This window comes from Myripristis murdjan, chromosome 21, assembly GCF_902150065.1.
Source record: "Myripristis murdjan chromosome 21, fMyrMur1.1, whole genome shotgun sequence".
NCBI lineage: Eukaryota > Metazoa > Chordata > Actinopteri > Holocentriformes > Holocentridae > Myripristis > Myripristis murdjan.
This window is the reverse complement of record NC_044000.1, coordinates 23,332,658-23,359,094: the sequence shown is the minus strand read 5'-3', so window position 1 is coordinate 23,359,094 and position 26,437 is coordinate 23,332,658. Positions and strand designations below refer to the sequence as shown.

At 43.2% G+C, this 26,437-nt stretch overlaps 1 protein-coding gene across 1 annotated transcript; it reads right to left on the bottom strand.

Annotated features, from left to right (window-relative positions):
• Positions 1–15,932: 15,932 nt before the first annotated feature.
• On the bottom strand, positions 15,933–25,939 carry tnfsf11 (TNF superfamily member 11). The gene is made up of 4 exons (XM_030081656.1): positions 25,522–25,939; positions 23,087–23,122; positions 19,280–19,403; positions 15,933–18,295 (listed from the first exon to the last, which is right to left on the bottom strand). Exons 1-4 carry the CDS (start codon positions 25,720–25,722, stop codon positions 17,856–17,858), a joined length of 801 nt encoding a protein of 266 aa, XP_029937516.1. The 5' UTR covers positions 25,723–25,939; the 3' UTR covers positions 15,933–17,855.
• Positions 25,940–26,437: the final 498 nt, after the last annotated feature.

Sequence of the window (26,437 nt, the reverse complement as noted above, 5' to 3'; positions counted from 1 at the left end):
ACACACACACACACACACACAAATGACGCCTGTGTGAGTGAGTGTTTCCTGGCCTTTTGCTCATCTGTAAGGGAGTCTTACCAGAAATGTGTCTGTCCAAGATCCACCAAATCTGTCTGAGGTTGGAGAAGTAACACCTAACTTGTCTCCTCCGTCATTTCCTAAAAGCCTCGTCCTCCCGCGGCTTTGTCTGCATCTCCATGAAGAAGAAAAAAAAAATAATCAACTATGACTGGAAATGGGCGGACAGGCTTGACTAATAAACTGTGTAATTGTTGCAATTATTGGAAAGACAAATCAAATTTTGAGGATTTAGCTGGTCTTGAAAAGCAGATATGTGGGTACCAGTTCGCTGCCCGTTGGCATGTGAAGCTGTGACAGCCACTTGCGTAAGGCTCGCCATTGCCACAGTTGAAAAATAGAATTTGACTCAGTCGGCTGATTTGTAACTGGGTTTTTGGGGTCATTATCCAGTTGCCTGTGCACAGTGCAGCCAACGGAGAAGTGAAGGCGTGAGGCTCGGGCCAAACTGCAGCTCAAGGCCAGAATTCATCACAATTTTCATTTTAAAATCTGCTCGGAGACTTTGCCCGAACTTTCACCTTAAACTTAATGCAGAAATCCGCCCTTGGATACCCTCGTGCTGTTCAACACAATCATTTTGTGATGTTCGATGCGTTTACAGGAGTAATTATGTGATGAAATGATGTAATTTACTTCTCTGGTGTGCTCACTTTCCCGCAGCCAGTCTCATCTACTTCCACTTCAGTTAGTGATTTCATTTCATAGTGATTCATTTCATTTCTTACTGATTACTGACTTAAATGTAAACCACATTTTTGTGATCATCTACCATCAAAGATAGAGTGAATTTTGATTTTTTTTTTTTTTTTTTCCTCTTTGACTTTGTGGCTTGGCCAGAAATTGTAAATCTAGTGCTTTCCACATCTGTTGAGTATAGCGGATTTGCGCATTATTCGATCAATTGAATACAGTTACTTATATCTCCGAAAGCACGCTTCTCTTCTTCTAACTCAGCATCAGAGCCGTATCTTGGCAACGAGCCGTGACACAGGAAGAAACGGTGGAAAAGCCAAGGGCAGCACCTGAGTATCTGCGAGCTTTTTTTCAGCCTCTTGACCTTTCTTTGCAACAAAGTTGCAGACATGAGGTTTCACTTTCAAACAACGCTGTCAAACGTTTAGCTTTCAGTTATCTCTGACATAGATTTTTATCTAGTGCCGGTTCACGTGGTTTTAGCCCTGTTTTGTACTGACTCACTGCCTTTGCCACAGGAAGATCGGAGCTTTTAAAACTAGGGCAAGAAGAGAGATGTGAAGATATGATTTCTGGGTTTGGAACACAAGGCTGTGGCCGTTTGCACAGCATGCAGCTTTGTGGTACCGAGTGAAGTCAACAGGGAGAACAGTGACGTTCGCAGCTGAAGCGGTTCTCGCATGTAAGCAGGGTTCCACAGAGTCCTCGTGGCGGTTTGTTTCCTTGAACGCAGCCTTTCACTTGACTTTGTGGCGAATAATAAAACTAAAGCACACTGCTCTGTGGGAAATGTCAAGCCCGCAACTGATGTTCAATAAACATCCAGCCAATCTGGATCGACGCCTGGTCAGCGTCAACAAGCCGAGGCAAGAGAGCTTAGCGATGGCAGTGACACACACCCCAGCCAGGATATCTGAACTTTTCCCCTCTGGCTGTGTTAATTTGGACATTGTTTAAAGTAATTGAGATTGAGATAAATCTGTCAGATGTCTGCGGTCAGTGAAGTGAGGCGCGGGTGTTAATGGTCGAGGATTCCCTTAAAACTCCCAGTTAAGAGCAGTAATGCAGGGCAAGGGTGTGTGTAAGGTTGCATATGGCTCGGCCTGTATGTGTGTGTGTGTGTAAGTATGTGTGTGTGTGTCTGTGTTGGCTGGAGGGAATACAGTGACTCTGAAACCAAAAGACGGCCCAGCCCACTCCCACAGTGGAAAGAATGATGGGTTATTCTGTAAATGACACTATTGACCAAACAGATGCTTGCCTGAGGTGAGACGCTGGGCGTTTTGTGTGTATGTGTGTGTGTGTGTGCGCGTGCATGTGTGTGTGTGTGTGAGCATGCGTCGGGTATGTGTTTTTGTGTGGGTGTATGTGTGTATCTGTGTGTGAAAGCAATCTTATGTATGCGTGAGTCACACAGCATGCAGCAATTAACTGAGAAAATATTTTGTTTTTAATGCTTTAGCAATGTGTTTATGCATTTCTGTGTGTGTGTGTGTGCGTGTGTGTGCGTGTACAAACGTGTATGCATGTGTGCTCATAGTGCCGGACACCATCAGTCTTGGCCTCCTGTCGAGTGTTTGGCCTATAAAGCCTCTGTCCTCTGTTGTGGTTCCAGTGTGTGTGTGTGTGTGTGTGTGTTTGTGCTGTGAGGGGGCCGGCCTCCTTTTCAACTCTGAGGCTGCTTTCTAATCACATCGACCACAGAGGAAGCTGTTTATGATGTGTAGGTGTGTGTCCATGTGAGTAGCCGGTGGGTCCATCTCGTGAGATTGCAGGTGCGGACGCATGCCGTGTTTTGAGTTTATGAGCGTGTAAGTGAGTGAGTAAGTATAGTGTGTGAGAGTGACTGAGCGAGTGTGTGCGTGAGAGCCTCTCTCTCTTCATGTGGTCGGTGAATTTTGCCACGGTTAGCATAATTGTGTTTACAGTAAAGCTACAGCCTACTTCAGACTGGCCGTGGAACAAACAATTACTGGATCAGTATCAAACCAGAGTCCAAGTGAGTGTAGGCTTATGAATACCATGTATTTTGGCTACAGCAGGTATCAAGCTCAAGAAAACAAAAAGAGAAGACATCAATAGCTTCTTCTAAACCAATCCTTTTGTAGATACAAAATTGGAATTTCACTTGGTCTTATGAACTGAATAAATTGTCCCGGCTTGACCCAAACATGTGAACATGTGCTTTTTTTTTTTTTTTTTTTTCCATCAATGGCAAGATGAGTCCCGCTGTGTCAGTCAAGCACGACGCTTAACTTATAACACAAGAGCAGCCCGACTGCTGCAGCTTGGGTTGTATCAGGTCAGCTTTCAGGGAGGCAACAGCTAAGGACAACAGAACTGAGCCAAGCTTCAGAGGAAAATGTAAATGTCTTTTTTGTTTTTTTTTGTTTTTTTAAATAATAAAAAATGCAATAAAAGGCATCACTTAATACCATATCATGACCAAAGGCCACGTCCACCGTGTGACTGCTCTTTGAAAACACGACTTTTTCGTTTTGGTTTGGCCTTCTGTCCAGTCAGAAATGCTCTTGGTCACTGAAAACACAACATTTGGAAAATATTGCCCAGGCTATAATTTTTAAAAACACTGTTTTCTTTTTGCCATGTGGACAATAAAAGCAGTACAAGTTGATAATGCTGACATCAGTGCAGCGTTGCCCCTTTGCATATGCTCCTAGCCGAGTTGTTAACCTCAGACAGCTGCAGCTTTTAACGCTCTAAAGACAATTTTTATTCATTTATAACTGCACCATGCGTCCGTATAAACAATTTACCCTTGGTTTTGTCATCTGACTTTATTCTCTGCACAGTTTTTCAACATTATTATGACTTTTTAAATTACATTTGTACTTGCATTTGTAGCTCAGCGATGCCAACAACCGCTCCAGATCACTCCTCGGTGTCTTTGCTCACATAGCCGAGACCGGTGGGTTTTTGTGTTCTCGTGTGTGCACAGACATTTTCGAGAATGCTTCCATGTTCACTTTTAAAAATGTTAAAAATATCTGAAGACGTGGCCCAACGTTAACAAGTTGCGAGGCAGGTTATACATCTTGCGAGCTACAAACGTTGAATTCTAATCATGAACACGACTAGTGAACATGACTCCTTTTTCCATTTCCATTTTCCATCCATGATTCATTTTTTCTTAAAGCTGCTAGTCCGTAATAGATCAATTGTGCAATCCAACGAATTTCCTGACAGACTGTAAAACAATACTGAAGAGTTAAAACTCCACTGTATATGCAGTACACAGGCACTTATCCATTCATTGCATGGAAATTGCATGCATTGGAGCCAACCTTATTTCAACAAAATACAGAAAATAACATGTCTCTCCGGCTCTCGCAGGCCAGCGTGCACGTCATTACAGCAATTTATTCTACACAACTCAAATAGAAATAGATTGATTTCGATACAGATGAAAAATTTATAAAGCTTTGTCACATAGTTGAAGCTTTCAAACTCTTGATGCAGCCCTGCAGACGGCCACAAAAACCTGATTTAGCGTTTGGTATTCCTTGTGGCGACTATGGAAATCGACAGATGAAATATTTAGAACATCCACTGATTTTTATATCTATTAGACATGCGCAATTTATCGGTTCACTCACTCAAACATCATTTCCTGACATACTGTGCAGCAAAAAAATGCGATAAAGCATTATGCAGGACCACATGTACTATACACACTGGAGCCACTGTGGGTCTGCACAGGTTTTGCTCGTGTTCATGGCCATACAATAACCTGCGTTACTGTTTCCTATGTTGTACATGTGACTCCCCTCTGCCAGTTCTCTGGTGCATCAATTCAGTTCCGCTAATCTCCCTGATGTCAACACATTCTCTGGACGGCCCTGCGGCTAGCCTGCTGTTTCACGGACCTTGGACCACTAATGGGCCGCAAGTTGGACCATTACTTAGTCGGTCCTTAGCCATCACTGGCTTGCTGCATCCCTCAGTGAGTGAGGTTTTTCCATCAGTCTCTCCACAAATGACAGACATGGGGATGTCAGTTCATCCAATACAAAGACCAGGGATCGGGAGACGCAGCGCGGTAAGTGTTGAAATTGCCCAGTTTTCGTTACAAATGTGAGTTCAATGATGTGGGAATTCTCCGGCGGTGATGAGATGATGATTGAGATTGATTGATACGTCAAACCGGGTTCCCCGATGAGAACTTACTCTTACTGTAAGAGGCCCTGGTTTGTTGACTTTGCAACCTTACGAATACTTCTTGGGCGGATGCAGAGAAATTGACACCCGGTTGTTAGATTATGGTCTTAGCAGTGCACCAGTAGCCGACACCTCACAAATACACATCAAAGAGAGATTACAAGAACCCTCTGAATATAATGTGTGTTTCCCCACATGTGTTCATTGGTCTTTGAATATTGCATGAGCAGCAGTGCCGTCACTGAGTTCATCACCCTGACTTAGTAACTCTAAACAGCTGTTTGTGTGTGTGTGTGTGTGTGAGTGTGTGTGTGTTTGTGCGTATTTAAATTTGTCTATGCATGCGTGTAATCTTGTTTATATCTTTGTGTGTGTGATCCTTTCCCAGACTGATGTTACCCCGGCACACCACACCATGCAGACAGGCAGATGGTTGTTGATTCCTGGATTCCTCTCTCTAATCTTGCTACCGCTGCCGTGGTTTGCTGCAGACAAACTGACGGATCGCTGCAGAGAAACAGCTCTACATGTTTGTTTCCAATCAGTGGAGGGATTAACTGGGATTAAAGGGGTCTTCCTTCTCAGGTGATCCATCTCTGTTAACATACACGTATCACCTCCAAGCCATAAACGCGGCCTCGCTCTTGGCTAATCCTGCAATAAGTAAGGTATTTGAGTTTGATCCCATTCCAAGGTTGGTTGGATTCTGGTAAAAGGATGTTTGGCAGAGGTACACAATCTCCTGTCAGTAACCCTGTGGATAGAGGTTTTGTTCTGGCTCTCTGTGTGTGTCCTGTTTCGTGAATGTGAGTGTGTGAATATGATGCCGTCTTTTTTTTTTTTTTTAACATCATGATCCTGGATTAGCTTGTACCAAATGCCGCGTGTGGACCCGCTGGTGAGTGAGGGCCAGCTCTCACTTTGCTGTGGCTAGGAAACTTATTTTTGTTTATCTGCAGGGTTACATGATGATTTCGACTGTTAAGCAGGTCATGATACAAGCAGTGTGAGAACCAGGGATGGAGTAAAGTTAGTTTGGAGACAAAGGGAAACAGATAAAGAGAAAGGAACCGCAAAATCAAAGCAGGTTTGGAGCGACGTTAAATGAGAAAACACAGGAAAAGAGTCCGAGAAAATAAGCAACAGAGAAGAGAGTGCTGTTGTATTATTGCATAACGAGTGATGAATGGAGTTGGGCACTCAGAGAAACATATCCCTGTACAAAAGGAATCGCAGTCATCACTCAGCTAATATTCACAATGACGTCATGCTGCTACGATCAAAGCGAGAACCCGCAAATGTCTACTTCATAATGTTGGACAATTCTTAACTGCGGCACCAAATCACCTGCAATCAACTGCAGACTTTGGGTATAAATCTGGAAAATACCATGCATGACAGTGAATGTAATCAGATAACTATGATTCACGGCAAAGGAAAACATACAGTAATGAAAATGACAGAGTCCATTCTGTCAAATTTCTGAGCGCAATGGATATACAATATTTTATTTCATTTTTTTTTTTTTTTTTTCATGGAGGGCAGAACATGATTCTATTGTGTATGGCATAATGGAATAATCTGCCATTTGCAGACAAGTGTGGGCTGCACGTCTGGCTTCTGCAATTTGATGGCAGCCGCTCTGCAGCAGGATGTCACTCATATCGCAGGAAGTGAACGGGGTCATCTGGGTGTATGAGGTCACCCCAACCAAACATCAGCGCAGGTCCACTTTACCATAGAAACGGTTGCCCCAGACAATTATTCTACGCCAGGAAGAGAAGAAAACTACCCTACATCTGCCTTTCTCTGGGTTGGGAACCTCTGATGGGTCATCGTTTTGTCTGGGATTTAACCACAGCTAACCCAAGTTCGCTGATTCTGAAAAACTCCGGGCAAGGCAAAAGTGCTTAGAATAGAATAGAATAGAATAGAATAGAATAGAATAGAATCACATAAATGCAAAAATTGTCTTTTGCCACACTGAAAACAGTGGCAATAAAAAGATTTCTCATATGATTTTAAAAAATAAAATATATATTTTTTGGATGTTTTGTGGTTGTGTGTGTCTGTGTTGATCACATAAGCGTGGCAAGCAGGGAGCTTGCAGGTTAGGCTAGTGGCCACTGTGCTGGGAAGTTATAGTAACAACAATGATTTTGGAAAGCACTAAGATAAGGTGCATACACTGGCGTTGCTGTTCCACACATCTGAGTGAGATAAAAGAGCTGAGAAGCTCTGCAGCACTGGCTCGTAGTAATGCTAGACGGGTAGGATGCTCGCCAACCTGCTGTTTTTTCTACATCTTATTCCAACGAAAATAGATTATCTCACAGAGTTTATCAGGGAGCTCATCAAAATGAGCCACAAATATTTGCATGTGAACCTGACCTGAACTAAGGAGGAGGATAGAAGCCCTTGTAGTTTGTTCTGATGCCTCACAACAAAAAGCACAGATTCTGTGCAGTCTCACTGCAAATTACAGAGACCTAATTTATCACCGCTTTACTTGAAAGTGACGTCAGCTCTCTGACTCCCCAGTCAATCAGATAACTTCATCTCTTCAGTGGAGTATACCATGACATCAGCAAGTGAACCCTTAGTAAATATACATTACAACCTATTATACACATAAATAGATGCATTTACATCAATACACTATCACATACTAGAATATGCAGGGCTTTGTTGAATAGCAGGAGCTCATGACAAGAAGACCCACAATGATAAACAACATCAGCAAAAACATCTTCATCAGATTGTCTTGCAGCCGGTATATCTCACAAATTACAGTTAACTTTTACTCGGGCTGACATTAGATTGGATAATGTGCAAGTTAATCATTAGAAATTTACTTTCACTCTCCAGTCACGCTGTGGGTCCCTCTGACGGCTTATCTGCTTTTTCAGACATACATCAGTATCATCAGTATTGCCAGCAGTAGTATCTAACCGGTTAAACCTGGTCTGACAATCACTGTCACACCTCTCCAGGGGGAACCTTCCTCCAGTGTTTTATGTTTTATCTATTTTGGGTCATAATTCAGGAAAGATTACTAGTTTGCTTTTGCCTTGAACTGACCTAGACTCTTCCATACAAGCCATTGAGAATAATTTTAATTCCCTCTCCAATGTAATGGGTAGAGAAGAACGTACAATGAGGCCAGGAAAGGATGCAAGGCAAGGTAAGAACGGTCATTCCCAAAAAATTCTAACTCTACCACAAAGGGGAAAAAATATAAGCGTAAAAACGCCAAAAACAATCACAAAAAATATAAAGAATGAAGGTAAAAATAGGATTTAAAAAAGGTAATGAGGCACTCTGACTCATCTTTTTCTTTAAATATACAACTCAGTCTGTTGTTCAACTCAAATGATCCCTTTGTTGTCCACTGTGAATTTACAACAGAGCAAGGAACTGGGAACCTAGGTTGTTTTGTTGCATTCTCCCAGGCTGCCCCGAGTATGATGCTTCCCGCAGCATCATCATCATGACCCTATGATTCTGATTTTGGTCCAGAATATTTCTCCTAACAATTGTGGATGGGGCAGTTACGGGTCCTTTAAGGTACTCATCCACATCTTGTCAGGACCTTTACAGTTTCTGTTGCCTCAGTCTTCCCCTCATGTGAGAGACTTAAGGAATAACAGGACATTCTAGCCCTGTTCTAGGCCAAGTCTGGGTACATGGGACAGGAACCAGCTGTTGATGTTCCTTCATCCCAGTAGCCATGACAACAACAACAACAACAACAACAACAACAACAATAAAAATATCAATATCATATTGTCTTGCACACTGTCCCACGAGTCACCACAATAGTGCACAAAACAACATATATGAGTTCGCGTCCTGAAACACGACCTGAGGTGACACTGTGGTGGCGTGTTGGCCGTCAGATTTTCAGTACCTCTGATGCACTGTGCTGAATGTGCTGAGGGATATGCATTGATACAACCGCCCATCTCTGAAGGTATCCACATTCAAGATCCCAGTCACCACAACAGCATAGAGGCAGCTGTGTAGTGTATGGCATACACAGATATACAGATGAGATCTTCCTCGTTCTCTGGTAATTCAGAGCATACCCACCCATCAGCCAAACAGCCATTGCAATAAACTGTATAGGAGAGTATCCTGACTTCCTCCTCAGCAATCTGTTTTCCCTCTATAGGCAGGTATAACCACGTCATCAACTATTACCACAGACCTGATCAGATGAGTTCACTATATAAAAGTGCGCGCATACTGTCATCTGACTGCAACAGATCACTGCCTCGATAAAGATAACAGAATAATGAGTTTTGACTCTGCTGAAACGTTAGCCATGTGTTTATGTCAAGAAAAAGGAAAATACTTAGAAAAAGAATTTAAATAATGGTTGAATCGGCCTTTGTGCCAAGAAAAGCATTTGCTGTAGCAGGTAAACACAATGAGCCTTGAGTTCAAGGTTGAGTTCGTGTAACACTGCTGCAATCTTCGCCCGCTGATGTTTAGATGGCTCATCATTCCTGATCTCATTCCAAGTGCATTCTCAAACCACAGCTTTCTCTTATAAACCTGATGAACCTGTTATGATTCCTGTGTATTCTAGAAAATGAAATTCCATGCCAAAGGTGACAACTCAGACTCAAGCTTTCAGCGTCTAACTGCCAGACATTTTACTTTCCTATTCCTTGTGTCCTTGGACCTGGGATAACATCACTATACGCAAATGTTCTGCCCTCTCATGCGATTATCATATATCACTCTATCATCTCACCGTGTCAGTGAATACAGGCTACTGAGCCACAGACAGATCTTTGGCCCTCTGTCCCTTTTCATTGCCCACAATGTAATGCGAGAATGCATCTCCTGATGTGCCAAAACAGCCGACAAAACCAAATATTCGCTGACAACTTGCGAGTTCACAGCGCCGCACAGGGGGAAAACCAGCAGGAGCATTTTTAATGACATGAGATTGTGGACATAAAGCCATGTGGATCTGACAGATAGAGAATAGTGGTGGAGACTGAGAGTGTTCTTGCTAGTGTCGGGTCTTGGTGGTTAGGATGTGATGTGTGGTCGAATCAAGGCCAGGCTGATAGGAAACTGCTGCTCCAATGAGATTCTGTGTGTTGTAGCGCCAAGCAGCAGATAAAGATCAAACCTAATGTGATGCAGTGCAGCTGACAGCGGCCTAGTTTGACATAGAGTCACATAGAGATTGCAAACCATGAAACTGATTTCCCTTTGAGCGTAAAAAGTTCTTATTTAATTTATGGAAAATAAAACACACTGGAAAGTTGCCTGTAGCCTACTCACATTTTGATGTACTGGCTTACCCCATGACATTAACTTATTTTGCTCCTTGATGTAGCTGAAGAAAGAGTTTGTCCTCATTTTTTTCAGTGTTTGGCTCCAAGCAATTGAACAATTATTTCCTTTAAAGTGCAGCCCAAAAGAGGCTATGCAGCTACTGCAATTTACATCATGATTGGGTACAACATTCCTAATTCGTCAAGCCCCTTTGGCCAACCAACAAGCTGATGTAACATTAAACCATTGCACCAATCAACCAACCAGTCAGTATATGAGTCAGCAAGCCAGCCAACCAACTCGTAACCAAACTTTTTTGTTATATTATTATTGTGGTTGTTGTGGTTCTTGTTGTTGTGGTTCTTGTTGTTGTTGTTGTTGTTGTTGTTGTTGTTGTTGTTGTTGTTGTTGTTGTTGTTGTTGTTCTCAAACATTTATTTAACTTACTGAGAATCACTGAGACTACAAGATCTCTTTTTTCGACGGAGCCCTCACCGAGATAGCAGCAATACAATTTTTCAAAACAAAACATACAAAAAACATTTAACACACTTAACACAAAAAATACATTTACAACTCACAGAATCCCATGCCTTAAAGATTGATAAGAGGAGGTGGATCGAGCCAGGGAAATGTTTACAGATTCCAGTGCAATTTCCCTCCAAACTTTTTATTACATTTTAAGATTTAAGCACTAATCAGGATCAACTCACCAACCATCCAACAAACTCAATCACTCACCTGAACCATCAGCTAACCAGCTCACCAGCCTGTCAATCAACCCATCAGCCAACCAGCCAACCAGCCAACCAATCAGTCAATCAACCCATCAGCCAACCAGCCAACCAACCAGTCAATCAGCCCATCAGCCAACCAGCCAACCAGCCTGTCATTCAACCCATCAGCCAACCAGCCAACCAACCTGTCAATCAACCCATCAGCCAACCAGCCAACCAACCTGTCAATCAACCCATCAGCCAACCAGCCAACCAACCTGTCAATCAACCCATCAGCTAACCAGCCAACCAACCAGTCAATCAGCCCATCAGCCAACCAGCCAACCAGCCTGTCATTCAACCCATCAGCCAACCAGCCAACCAGCCTGTCAATCAACCCATCAGCCAACCACCCAACCAACCAGTCAATCAGCCCATGAGCCAACCAGCTTGTCAATCAACCAATCAGCCAACCCACCAACCAATCTGTCAATCAACGCCTCAGCCAACCAGCCAACCAACCTGTCAATCAACCAATTAGCCAACAAGCCAGCCAACCTGTCAATCAACCAATCAGCCAACCAGCCAACCAACCTGTCAATCAACCCATCAGCCAACCAGCCAGCCAACCTGTTAGTCAACCCATCAGCCAACCACCCAACCAACCTGTCAATCAACCCTTCAGCCAACCACCCAACCAACCTGTCAATCAGCCAACCACCCTGTCAGTCAACGCATCAGCCAACCAGCCAACCAACCAATCAACCTGTCAATCAACTCATCTGCCAACCAGTCAACTTGCCAACCAACCAACCAACCACTGAATCAACCAATCAACCCATCAGTCAACCAGTCAACCTTCTCTTTCAACATGCGATGGAAAAAGGGAGGGAAAGAGGGAGGGATGGAGGGAATGAGGGGTGAAATCAGGACCATATGAATGACATTCCACCTCATCTTGAGTCTGGGTGTGTTGCTTGTTGTTGCTGGTGGTTTTGGGAAGTCTTGGAGCCTTTGCTGATTTAGGTCTCATATGTTGACAGTGTCCTGGCACAACCCCTCCGTCTGAGTCATCCTCCTGCCGTCACTGCATTGCAGGTCAGACACTGACAGACAAAACGACACACAATCACATCTACAATAATAACACGTATTTCATTCAGTTATCTCAGTAGGGGTATGACATTTTCATATTCTGCTTGATTGATGTTATGACTGTTTCAGGACCGAAATGCGGCGCTGAGCTGTAGGTGATCTCATTAGGATTTGCATGTTAGTCACTGTTAGCGATGACTCCATCCAGGAGTAACCCGCATCTGAGCAGAAGCCACCTGATCCATTTGAGCTATCTTATCCAAGGATTACAGGGAGGATTGCTGTTGCATGTTTGTCTATGAGTTGGATGGGGATTCCCTCTGTCTGTGTGAATGTGCGTGCATGTGTGTGCGTGCATGTGTGTGTGTGTCTGTGTGTGTGTGTGTATGGCATTGTGAGAGTGCATGTGTGTGGTTGCATGGGTGCGTGCATCTGTGTGTGCTTGTGCCTGTATTGTCTGTGTCTATTAGTGTCTGCGCAACCACAATCTTTCCTGTTTTTAACTTTATTAACATTCCCTCTTCCTCTGGGTGTAATTTGAAGTCCCATGATTAAATCTGTGGGCTAACCAGTGATCAGAGCATTTAGTATTTCAGGGCTCCAGTCAAAGAGTGAGGAATTTGTAGGCATACAAACAAAATTGAAAGGAAAATATTTTATGAAAAGAGAAAAGGGCTTATGACTCAAAAGCAAACGTCGCTGTGTTAAATGGAAAAATAAACATGATCCGAGCCAAGTGGACCAACAGCCATGTGGAGGTTAGACAGTAAAATTGCTTTGTCATGTGTTGACTGAACCAATGTGTTTTACTGTATGTTGCACTAATCCTCACAGGACAGGATACGAAAACTTAAAGACAAGATCTCACTGGATTTCCCCACATCTCTCCGCCCGCTCGTCTGACTCTCTCCGTCTTTCTCCGTCTCTCTCGCTTCAACTCTCATATTCATGCACATGCAAATTCACACGCATACCTAACGGTCTGTGGGGCATCGAGACATTGATGATCGCATTGTAGGCTGTGCTGTCCATGGTCCTGAAGGCAAGACCAGGTTCAGCGGGGCAGGGACGGAGTCAGAGGGGTCATTATGTTGAAATCAAAAGTCGAACAAGTGCTGAGCCTCAGCCTTTTGTTGGGTCTTGAGACCATCTTGGATTTGGTGCAATACTTCAGCAGAAACGGGTTAGGGAGCCACATTACAGCTACATTTTTGCTTTTCTTAAAAATAGCTTTATTGGTGTTTTTGCTTTATTTGAGAGATGACAAGGAACAGAGACGAGAGTGATGGAGAGAGAGAGAGAGAGAGAGAGAGAGAGAGAGAGGAAAATGATGCAACCAAGTTCCTGCGCCAGATTTGAACCCAGGATGTTGGGATTACATCGTGCTTGCCTTCGCCAAGCTGAGCACTGAACACCCTTTATTTTATTTTAAATTTATTAATGGGTGTGTCCTTAAATTGAATTCCTCGGGATGGCTGATGACTTACACACTTTCACACAGATTTATGCAGTCTGGCAGACACATACTTTGCTGACAGCTTGTGCAGGAGATGACAGGGCCTGGTAATAACCCTCCTGCTATCTCACGCCCATATGTCTGCAACATAGCCTGTAAATCTCAATCTGTTATTGTTTTAATAACACTAGCGTTAGTATTAGCGAAGTGGTAAAAAAAAAAAAAAAAATGTCAGACATCAAAAGCCAAAAACGTCTGAGCTATATTTGGGCAAAGACAAAGGGCGAGGGCCTTGCTGGTGGAAATAGCTGACCGCGCTGACTCAGCAGAGGAGAGACTGCGTGTGTGTGTGTGTGCGTGTGAACGTGTGCGTGTTTGCGTGGGTGGATGTGCATGTATGTGTGTTTGTTTACGTGCGTGGGCGCAAATTAACACATTGATTGTGAAAGTGTGCGAGTGCGTGGGTACATACATGTGCGGCGAGGAGTGTGGAAGCGTGCGAAACACCAAGCAACCTGACTTCGCAAAACAAAGCTGTCCAGCTGCTTGGTAAATCGGATTTCTCAGTGCTCCATTTCCTCCAAACCACAAAGCCCCATAAAGCTAAGCACCCATAGTTCACTAATGGCATGGAGCTCTACGTCGATGCCTCTGGTGCTGTTACTGGGGGAAAGCACCCTGATATAGTTACCGACACATGACTTTGTTTTTCAGAATCAACAACTCCACCTTTTAGCTCAGCCAGAGGGAGAGGACGCTGAAATAATGTCTGATGGAGATCTAGTATTGTAAAGACAAAAAAAAAAAATGATTTGGAATAAATAGAAGACATGAGTCAAAACGCCGCACATGTTCCACCGGCGCTCGCCTGCAACAGATCATCATGGAATATCTTAAGACTTCACCCTGTAGGCAGGGAGTGAAAACACAAGTCAGCAATACTGGGACGTTTTATGTGCTGGTGTGTAGGTTAAATTCCATACAAACATTGACAAGCCTCACTTTGGGTCGCTGCTTTTCACTGCTATTACCCCCTGTGTTTTTACATGTGCAGGCAATAAAATAAACCGGTAAATTCTCCAGTTCTGCCAAATGGGCCTATTTTATTTACCGCAGAGCGCAGCGAGCGAGTGAAAGGCTTTGTGTCTGTGTGTCTATGCATGTATATGTGAGTGTGTGTGAGTGTGTGCTCGCGGTGTGCATGTGTGTATGTGTGTGTGTGCGTTGGGGATTGTGGGGTTGAATGGGTGCCAATCCTTCCATGATGTTTACTGACACAACACATTTTAATGGTTTCTTTTCGGTGCCAAGTATTGAGAAATCAAGTCACTTCAAAAGGGTGGCACACTGCGGAAGTCCACAAGTATACTTATGGCTTCAGCTATTTAAATCTGAAGCGGAGTATCCCTGCGAAGACCGCAGCGGGATTGTTCTTTGGTTGCAAAACCTTATGAAATATTGCAAGTATTGTTTGAGATTTGCATGTCTGGCTAAATCATTTACAGTAAAAATAAAAGCCTTGTTGTCCAGAAAAAAACTAGCTCAGATACTGAGATTTTGTCATGAGTGAACAGCCTCAGATTGATGCTTCTTATCAAGAATATTTCATTAGAGCCAATTAGTAGAAACATCACTGCTAGGCAATGTGAAACATCAGATCCAGATCTTAAAATCATGTCGAAACTTGGAAACTAACCAGCTCCATATGCACCTCTGCCAAGTATTCCTCTTCAAAGCCCGTATTTCATTTCAAACTGAGTAACTTTTGAACAATGAGCTGGAGCCGTGTGAGGTCTCAGCATACAGTACAAATGTGTGAACCCCAGCCATTCCGGCCATATGCTGGTGAACACCCAAGTACAGACAATAGAGGAATTGTTTGACTTGGGGTCCTAAATTAAAAGTGTTTCTGTCACACATACACGCACTGCGGGGCTTTATGGGAGAGCCATCATCACAGTGATCAAACTGGCTTTGTCCCGTATCCCATGCACACACATTATAGAAAAGCAATGAAATTCTAATAGCTGTTCTCATCCCATGCAGTCTGTTTCTTGTTTACTCTCCAGGTCGCTGTGCATTGTGGTCCAAACGTCTGCTGTGAGTTAGAAGCCCTGCAACAACTGTTGGCGGTTTCTCTGCACAGCCTATGTCTGTAATGAGTTAGCAGGTCTGCTCCGACCAGGGTTATGCTGGGGTAAAGCAACAGCATGACCTCACTTTTTGGCTATAATGGTGTTACATTTGCCAAAGATTGTGTAGATTATCAAACATCACAGTAATACTCCTCACCGTCAGGGTGGGCTGCAATGTAAGACGGTTATGACTCCATCCTGTGAGTGTAATCCTTCACAGTGAAAGCAACAGGATCGGCCTGAGATTCAGGTGGCGTCACTGAACATGAAACACTATTACAAAAGTAATGTTTTTTATTAAAACATACACAGACATAAATAAAAATTTTAAAAAAAGAAAAACACAGACTGAAAAAATCTAACAGATGAAGATCTTACAGGTATGCCACTTGTAAGAAACTTGTAAGAAAAACAATATATTCATTCTGCTTTTGGCAAGGCAAGTGCACACAGAATTGTCAGGACAAAGATACATAAATATGGAATTTAAAATGAAGCCCCTGTGTTTTAATAACAAAAAAGCGTGTCTAGTATTTAATCTAAGTGCTGCATAATGAATGTCATTCAGACATAAAATATAAATGATTTTTTTTACAGCTGACAGGTCACTTTAACAGTGATCGGTCTCTGTACTTCTATATCTAATAAATAAATACTTAGTGCATATTCCCATTTACCTCACTGAAGAGCCAAATGAAAAAAAAAAAAAAGTTAAGTTAAAGACGGACCAAACTCAATTTGGTTCCTCTAGTTAAAGAAGACAAGAGTCTGTTCATGTCATCTGTGGTCAGACAGTCCAGCTATCTGCGTTGCTTGTTCACTTGCGTGTATATGTTGATCGTCAGAAACACAACCAAACGATGTCATTTCCTCCTCAGTCTGAAACGACGTCGGCGTGTCGTTGCCCTCACTGAAGCACTCCTCTCGTTGGATTTCGTTGATTTCAAAAAAAGAAAACAGATACAAAATGCATTTTTGGAACCTGGGAAATATGTGTTAACATGTTTTTTTTTTTTAAGTGGTTGTTTTTTTATGTCAAAGTTGGAATGAATCTTTCATGACACAGGTATGGATGCTGCAAAAGCAAAATAATTTAAATTTACATTAACCGCCGATCACAAATTAGGCTCACATGAAATGCTCGCTACGATGGGCCACAGTGACGCCTCATTTCCTGCCTTGTTCACACTTTACAATAAATCCTTTTGGTAAAACATTTGCGTATTAACTGTTGTGGGTCATAGCCAGGCCTGGGAGTGTTATTATTGTCCTGTGATAATCTGTTAAGTATAAGCAGATGCTTTATTATCTACGATATTACACCGCTGAGAACAGTTTTGTTTTATTTCCAAGAGTCAGCAATGATAAATCCTTTCTCGCTGCACTTCATGCCAATAGTCTTCATCCCTTGGTTACTCTTACGGTTTGTTTAGTTAGTGCAAATGCACATGTATATGGCCCATGATGGAGAACTCTATCTTGTATGTTTTTTTATAAGCATGTATTTCTCTGTATATTCTTGAATAAAACTTTTTCAAATCCACTCGACTCAACCCGCGGGCCAAAACCATGCTGAGCCGCAGCTGCACTGCCAAAAGAATGACAACATTTACTAAGCTGTCAGTGGAAAGGCCAAGTAGAACTAATGGGTCTTTGCCGCTTGATAAAAACAGAAAAAATTGGTTCAATCAAACATATGAGCATGATACAAATCAATGCTGGATGGCGCAATAACAAAAAAAAAAAAAAAATCAAACACGTGACTGAATTAAAAAGCAAGTGCTCCATGGAATGTTATTAATTCTGTAATTTGAACTGTAAAATTGAATTTATCAAATACTAAAAGGCAATACAAAAAAAAAAAAAAAAAACAGCTTCCAGTGCCCTTTCGGATAATGTTAATAAAGATTTACGAAGACTCCCATGGAAGTTATTATTATTACTATTATTATTATTATTATTATTTAAACGTATTTCCTCAGTGACTACCAATCACATTTTTTTGAGCACTCCAAGGCTATTTGGTGAAGAGCAACGTATAAAAAACACCATATATAATAATTAAAAAAAATAACCATACATTTAAAAAAACAAATCAACATCATAGAATCAGTAATCTTACAAAATGACAAGTGCTCGCAGTGGTTCTTTGGCATATGAAATGTTCAGTAGCACGTCCTCTCTCCTCATGTTCAAATTTCAGTTGCCCAACTTTACGGCCCCAAAATACGTCCCTTCTCCCTCCAGGTCCAGCATCCAAGCGTTGGACACGTTGACGTACAGCGCATCGCCCTCCTCCAGCCGGACCCCTCGGCCCTGCTGGGCGCAGTACATGTTGTAGTTTGTGTTCTCCCAGCGCACAGTGCTGCCTGTCTTAATCAGCGTGACAGCCTTGCTGTTCTGTTTGATGCTCTCGTGGTAGATGTACTGGATGAGCTGGGCGTTGCTCACGTCCACCAGCTGGGCCCCGGCCTGGCTGCTGTCCTCTGGTACGTACACGTAGTAGCGGAAGCAGATCTTGGCGTAAACGTAGTAGAAACCTGACTCCCTCACCTGCAGTTTCCCCTTATGGTAGCCCATCTTGTGGCAGTGGCCGTGCACTTCGTCCCAGTCAATCGTGATAGCCTTCTGCTCACCCCCTGAAAGCACGGCGACAAGAGCAGCTTAGACATGAAATACAGTGGGAGCTGGTACAAGTCTAGTTAATGCATCCATCTTCTTTGCAGTAGTGAGGTTTGTCAAGAGTTATAATATATCAAATTACTAGGGCTGCCACAAACGATTATTCTGATAATCGACACGACACCGATTATTTTTGCGATTCCTCGATTAATCAGATCATACGGAAATTGCAGATTATTGCGCCAGCATACAGCTTCTATTGTTTTACCATGATTCGCTTCCTTCCATCAATATACATAAGTAGCTTATTAATGTTGACGTTAACTTTATTAGCAGCTAACTATCCAACTAGCTTTCCGAGATGACGGTCCCTCTTCGTCGTCCTCTTCAGCAGCCAACATAACATGCTTTCGTTTCAAATGCTGGTGCATGGCAGTCGTGCTGCCATGATATGCCAGCTCTGCCTTGCAAATTTTGCATTTCAAAGTCTTCCCGTTAATATTTTGGGTAAAATGCTCCCAAACTGTGGAGCTGCGCTGCCAGCTTGCCATAGTCGCCACCGACTCCGATGAGTGCTACTGCGCATGTGCGTCAAGGACAGAAGGCAAACATGACAGCGGAAGGTACAGCGGCAGTTTCGAGTGAAAAACAAAGCTTAAATAAAAAAAAAAAAAAAAACGATTACGTCGATTACTAAATTAGTCGCGGACTATTTTGATTGTCGACGTCATCGCGATTAATCGATTAATCGTGGCAGCCCTACAAATTACTATAAAATTGTTATAAAGCTAATTCAGATGTTGCTAAATTAAAGTTTTATAATAAACTCAGAGTTGCAGATCTCTTTCCATAATACAATAAGCAAGAGAGTAACTGAAAATTTTGACTATTGGGTCATTCTTCTAAAGATGATGGTAAATGTGTGTTAATGCAATACAGCCAAATTGCAGAACTATTTCCACAGTGCTATTCAGCTCAACAGTAAAAATCTATGTACTCACTCTTAACATTTTCTTGATGCTGTCTGATTGGTAGATGAGCAGATGGCAGGCTCTCTTTTGGAGTCTTGCACCGTTTTTTCCTCGGGTCTTTCAGGGCGTCAAGCACCGGCTCTGTTTGCACTTCCTGTGGAAAACAGGAAAGGATCATCAGCCAAAAAGTGATGGATGGAAGGTCATATTGCTTGTTAAACAAAGGGATCACTTAAAGCAACACTATTGTGCATGTGTTATCCTACTCTCATAAAAGGTTGCCCAATTTTAGCTTACATCCATGCCAGTATAGAGACATCGACAATTCACCCCTGCCCACAAGTGACTTTCTCTTAAAGCAACAACAATACTATTTTGACATAGTTCACCGCAGTTTTATTCTGCTGTCTCTTTGAATAATTGGACTTTTGTATTGAGCTGTCTGTGTGTGTGTTTCTGATTGTTTGTGTGCACATGCACACAATATGCACAAGTGTGTCTGCGTCTAGGCATACATGGCCTGCATATCTGTGTGTATTAGCCATCCTCTGGGGCCCGCCTGCAGACTTCTTATCCCTTAACAATGGTGGTTGAACTCAGGGCCAAAGCCTCTGACAGGGAGACCTCCTGCTGAGTGTAACCTTTCAGATAAGATTGCACTTCTCAAATATTTGCCAAGACTTCTCTGGTTGAATTCAGCCCCGAGTGATGATTCTATTCAAAGTCTGGTGTCACTGCTTTCCAAAGTCTGAGCAGCTCTGATCTCCTCAGGCAAGACAGAGCAAATACAGTCGAGGAAAACATGGTTTCCAAGCAGGTAAACAGTTAGGCTACTTCACGAGAGCTGCCAACTCTCGCACGCATCTGGCATGAGATGAATATCAGGCATGGGAGCAATGCTTTCCGCCTTTATCTCTAACACTTACACAAGGCATCTTGTGGCAAGCTGAACTGCCAGTTAAATGATAATTTCAGCAATTTGAAATAGAAGAACTTCAGTGTTTTTGCAGGATTTTAGCTAAGGCACAGATTTGGATGTGTAAGAGATCTGCGTAGAGCCACTTTAAAAAAAAAAAAAATCTAATTATGTCTTTGTTTAAATGCACATGCATTCATATGTGAATGCGTACGGATAAAGTACATGAATAAAACTGCAAATGCCAGACCTTCTGACAAAGTTTCCCTTAGTGTGCACTTCTGTGTAGATTCCACTGACAGAGCTGGTTATGGTGGCATCACCCTGAAGATGTTTCAACTTGTTTTATCCTTTCAGAGCAATTTCCCCTGATTCAATAATCTCAGGTATGCTGGCAATGTCATTTCACCCTTATGCTATGCCAAGAATAAAAAAAAAAAAAAAAAAAAAAAAAAAAAACAGGAAAATGGAAAGTGTTGAAATGAACCGAATTCTTAAACATGCCAAGTTTAAAACCACAGGTAACACCTCAGAGCACAAACATTGCTGCACAATCCAAATAAGCTAAATTATCATGCCAGAATCCGAGCAAGAGCAAGAACACGGTTTTGCACACAACAATACTGCACCTGTGCTGTGCTAATATTACTATAAAATATTTACTTACAAACCAAATCCAGACAGATTTGCACAGCTCCCAAACTAAGATTAGTACTGTCTGTCCTCCAAAAACAATTTGCTGCACAAACATGTTTATATAGCAGGGATTCAGAATGAGACAGGGGTAAACAAGACCGTGCCAAGGCTACAAAAGAAATTGTGAATGTAATCCCAATTGGCCCTACATTGTGGGATCTATCCTTGATTTGTGGCCAGACACTTGACCACGTCATACCTCTTCAACCAGAGAGAAAAGATTATTTAAACAAAGTAGCAACAGCTTGGCAGCTCTTGGATGTACACCATGATCTACAATACAAAACAGACTGTAGAGCAGCGCAGTGACAACCACTTTGCACCAGATGTAGTTATGGATGCTACACAACAACGGGACATGGCGGCTGGCTCTACAAGAAATATACAGCCAGCTACAACTAACTGATTGCATGTCCCTGGTCCTGCAATACCACAGTGCATGCAGGCTACAGTTCCAGCCCTATAACTATACACCACATACATAATTCAACTTCTCTATTATCTTGATGAGTGGTTTCTGAGATGCTGCGCTGGAACAAAAGCCTCTTCACCCAAAGCTTGGCCACCAGAGCAGACTGTCCCTGTGTGTTTTATACGACATCAATCACACACTTGTAACAGTCTCCATGAACTGTAGCCATTCTGATTGTGAGTCACTGGTTCCGATTCATTGAGTTTTGAGGATCCTGTGTTGTTCTCGCCCCTCCCGACATTGCGCTGACCGCAGCCCCGGCCCAGCGCAGGCCAGGCCTGAACATCCTGTCTTACATCAAAGGGCGCAGAGCAGAGCTAGGCTACAGAGCTGACAGCTGTCCAGCGAGGCCTGCTCTTTAGCAAATCCTCTGGACTGTCAGCGGAGAGCACCGGCGGTCTCAGGGCTGACCCTAACACAACACAGTGCGGGCCAAGTGGACCTGTCACCCCGACACCTCATAAAGCTCCCAGCACGTCTCCCCCTGCTCCATGGGAAACAGCCGTGAGCGAATCATACAATGAGCTCCTCAGTCCAGGGCGGGCTGGGTGGTTTGTGTAAGTACTCCACCAGGGCTACCCGGGGCAAATACAAATACATAATTTCAAAGGAAATTATAGCATTATGGTAAACCAAACACTAGTGAAGCAAAGCAGTCCTTTTCTTCTGTGTTGTTTTACTTCCTGGAAAGTTTTTGCTTTCGCACGGCAAAACGGGTGCCAGAAAAATGGCAGCGCCTTCCAAAAAGGAATTTGAAAAAAAAAAAAAAAAAACCCTATCAGACCTCAACAATGGAGCATTCCTCTTTTACCACTCCGTTATGACACTTTTACTGCAAGCTGTGTAGAAAGGACAGCCTACAACAAAGGATGCAAGTGAATGACGGTGGGATGGAGTTGATTAGTCCGCTCCACTGTCTCTGCTCTCACATCTAGACCTCTGACACAGTCGGTGCACGATGTCAAACAAAAACCAGTGATGCTGAGTAAGCTGCATTAGAAACAATATTGGTGGTTCCATTATGGAAAAACTTAAATCATAAGCTATCTGACCCTATTTCATGCACAAGAAGGTGTTTTTCCCCCTGTGGTCTGACCTTGTTCTAGCCTGCATGGCCACCTAGGGTTTGGGGCAGGCGTTTGCTGCGGTATGCGTCGCTCTTGGAAAACAAAACCATGGGAATAGCATGACAGTGCAAAAAAACAAAAAAAAAAGAGAGTGAATGGTTAACTTTGTTTTTTCATTGTTTTTAACCCTCCTTTTTAAGTGTGACACCACGCATTCAGAGCTCATACACACACTTTCCATTTGACTCGAGGATATGAGGAAGTACCTGCTGTGCTTCTAAACATTCTTACAGGGCTGGTACCTTATTATTGGCCTCCGAGGCTTTTTTATTTGGCTTAACTGCCTTTGACCCTGTTTATATAGCAGGTTTTGACAGGAGGTGTTTTCCCTACAGCTCTCTTTTGGTGATGTGTTAATGACTGACCACAGCAAATCAAAGTCTAATAAAGTGAACGCTGTCATGTAAAACCCAAAGCACTACTGTCCATTGGCACTGATGTCTTAGCATTACAAATGAAACGTATTTAAGACAGCAATAATCTGCATTTGGTTACAGTGGGAATGCGTACTGTGTCATAACAGGAAGTCAATCATTTATAACGCAGTGTGGCCGGGTGGAATGTGTTGGAGTCAGAGGGTTTGTTGTTGTCTGATGTCTGGGGTCAGTCAGGGGTCAAGAACTCACCTCTATAGGTCGATGTGGGGCTGTGGACAAGTCTACCTGCAGACAGAAACAGAGGCACGGGGGTTAGAGAGGTCAGCGTTGCACAACAAATACCACAGTCGCATGGAGCACTAACTGTTAACATTTTCATGACAGGTGTGAGTGGGAGGACTATTTCACAAAACATACAGGAAGACAGAAATAACTCAGAAAAGGAGGAGGTGGTGTTTTTTGGACTTCGGTTCTTCACCGCATGTCACTGCATGGGTGCAACAACACGCCGAATTAGAGCTAATTTGGAGACTGGAGACTGACTCACTCCATTGCTCTTGTTTTCAGTGGGCTCATGTACTCTATAAATAACTGATCAAAAAAAAATAAGTGAATAAATAAAAACTGTCCAAAACGGTCTGCTTCCCCGGTAGAAAGGCATGCATGCACACATAGCCATATGCACAATAATGGACACACAAACCAGCACTCATGTAAGAATCAGAGTAGCATTTAAAAAAAAAAAAAAAAAAAAAAAAAGCCCTAGACCAGCACATTCCTTTGTAGGCACGGCGCTGTGCAGATTCCTGCTCTCCTCTGTGTCTCCAGTAAGTCCTACAGGTGTTCAGGGCAAAGGAGGGTTCGGTGCCAAACTCCGGTCCACACAAAACTATGACTCACTGTCAAAGTGCTACCATATGCAGCTGTCATCGGGTTCGGAGAAGGCAGGGCATTAATTCAACGCACAGACCTGCTGTCTCGGGGGAAATCTAACTCTGCCCAACCAGAGGGCATCTGAGGCAGAGGTTTCATTCACTCCAAACGATCAGGAGCTGCATCGCTCTCATCACATAATGAGATCCTTCCAACAGACACTTAACAGCCATGAGGATGAAAAGCTCTCTCTCTCTCTGTCTCTCTCTCTCTCTCTATTTCTCTGTATTCCTCTCCCCTTTGGGTTTTTGACTCTTCTGCTCCCCCTTTCTCTCCAGCTCTTTTCCCCTGGCGTGTGTCCAGTACATAACTAGTTACCACCACACTGCAATGTGTTTATGCCAAAAACAAGCCAAAGAAATTTAACACACAAACACAACGAGAAAGAGAGAGAGACAAGAGACAAAGACAAAGAAAAATAGAGAGAGGGAGGGAGGGAGGGAGGGAGAGAGAGGGAGAACGAGAGTAGAGAGTGAGTGTGAGAGAGAGTGAGAGAGAGAGAGTGAAGGAGAGAGAGAGAGATGCTCTTCAGGTGAACTTTCGAGTGAAGCATCCTGACAGAGCGGAGATGCGGTCTGGTCTCTTGGCTTGTCGAAACACGACAATTATTCAACTCTAAAACCGCCATAAAGCAACAAAAACAACCGAGACCGAATGGAAAGGCTGATTTTACAAGATCACAGAGGCGCAGATAAGACTATAAAGATAACAAGTTATCTACCTGACAAGCTATGATAATCATGTAGGAACACAGTTTCAATTGTGATTGATGCGATGTCTCTCTTGGCATTTTAAGGATGCAACACAGTGGCAGATATCTGGAGTTTGCTCTGAACACTGACAGACTTTCCTTGTCCGTTTAAAAAAAAAAACTCATCTCCGGGTTCTGTAGCCCTGAAGACGGAGTTCTGTTTATTCTCAAAGGTTTACACTTATGACACAAATAAATTACAAATTTAACTCCCGAATGGCATGTAAACATGCACATGAGAAATCGCAGCCTCTCAGCCTCAAGTGAAAACATCTGTATTTTGCAAACAAGACATCTTGCAGAATGACATTTGTATTTACACCGAAGCTTCTATAGGAACGCTGAGATTTTATCACCACTAAAAGGATTCGTGATGCTTCAAATCATGCTGCAACCGCTGGAAAATATGCTCCTGTTGAAAGAGCTAATCTCCGTGCAAAATTTCATCAGCGTTGTGAGATAGTATCAGCTGGAGTGTTTTTACAGCGGGGGAAAAAACTTTTTTTTTTAACCGTTTGCCACTGAGGCGCAGCGCCTTCAAAGAGACGCCAAGCGCGCACAAAACTTTGGCACAGAAACTCTGCAGAGCCTTCAAATGTTGACTGTTTTGTGTCTTGTGTATTTCAAACACGCCACTTTAGAAGATCGTCTTTACGTCCAAGGACACGAAGATTAACATCTACTTGTTTTATAAAATTGGAGAACTTATCTGGTTGTTTATGGCACTGTAAAATTGCGCAAATATTGTCACCCTGTAACCGATGTCTCCAAATGACACCACTGTATTGTTTTCTTGGTAGCCTACATTTTTTTGGAGAGAACTGTTTGTAAACAGTCAGAAAGCCGACCAGTTTGAGTGAAGCTCTGCTGACAGCCATGCACTTCACTGAGTGGCCCTGCAAAGTGTCGCACTCCGGTAGGGAAGCGCGCCCTGGAAAAGAGAGAGAGAGAAAAAAAAGACACCCAAGTAAAGTAAAGCAAACTGTGCGTCGCTGCTTACCTCTTGGAGGTAACCCGTCAGGTGTAATAAGATGGCCACGCTCGACGCCACCTGAAGCAATCCCATAACCGCGAGGGTGCCGAATAGGAGCGGCCGGTAAGTCGGCTCCGAGCTCTGCACCGGGTGGAAGCGGTGCTGCCCTGCCTCCATGTCGACGGTGTTTCGCAGGTAGCCTCGGTAGTCGCCGTGCGTAGCTGCCATGCTGTGCGCTCTGTGTGCAGTTTAGCCCGGGGCCAAGTACTAGACTCGATGCAGGGAAAGAAACAATGACTTGAGGAGTCCCTATAATCAGCGGTGGGTGGGCTGACAGAGCTCGGCTCCTTCTCCAGCCAATCAGACGACGGAGGATTCTCCCGGTGCTCCGATCGACCGACGGGAAGACAGACAGATACACTGACACGCAGAAAGACAGACATAAGCACACGACAGGTAAAACGAGACGGCTCCCTTTATTGCTCCGGAGGCCCTTCAGAGAAACGCTTTACCACGTGACCCTCCCTTTCCTTGCGTCCACACCCCCTGTGTAATAGGTGATTTTTCAGCACAGGCAGGGATGCAGAATTGATGTCATTTGAGACTAATACGTTTGACTCACAGAGCTTTGACAATTAGCCAATAAACAAAACTCCGTTTTTATGATTTCAAGGAAAACTTGTCATCATGACATGAAGACAATTAAGGTGTTGCTTGCGGTTCCACATGGCACAGTAAAACAATTCACCTTGTGTTGTTGCTGCCACTTGGAATAATGCACCTTACGCAAGCCTGACAGACAATAGGCTCTCATGTATTTCCATTCATTAAGACACAGTGATCTGACTGATGCCTCTTGTCCTTCAGGTCATGAGAAGGTTAGTTAGATAAAGATAAGTGGGAATGGTTATGTGATTCTGTGCGAGTAGGCCTTTTCTGAGGA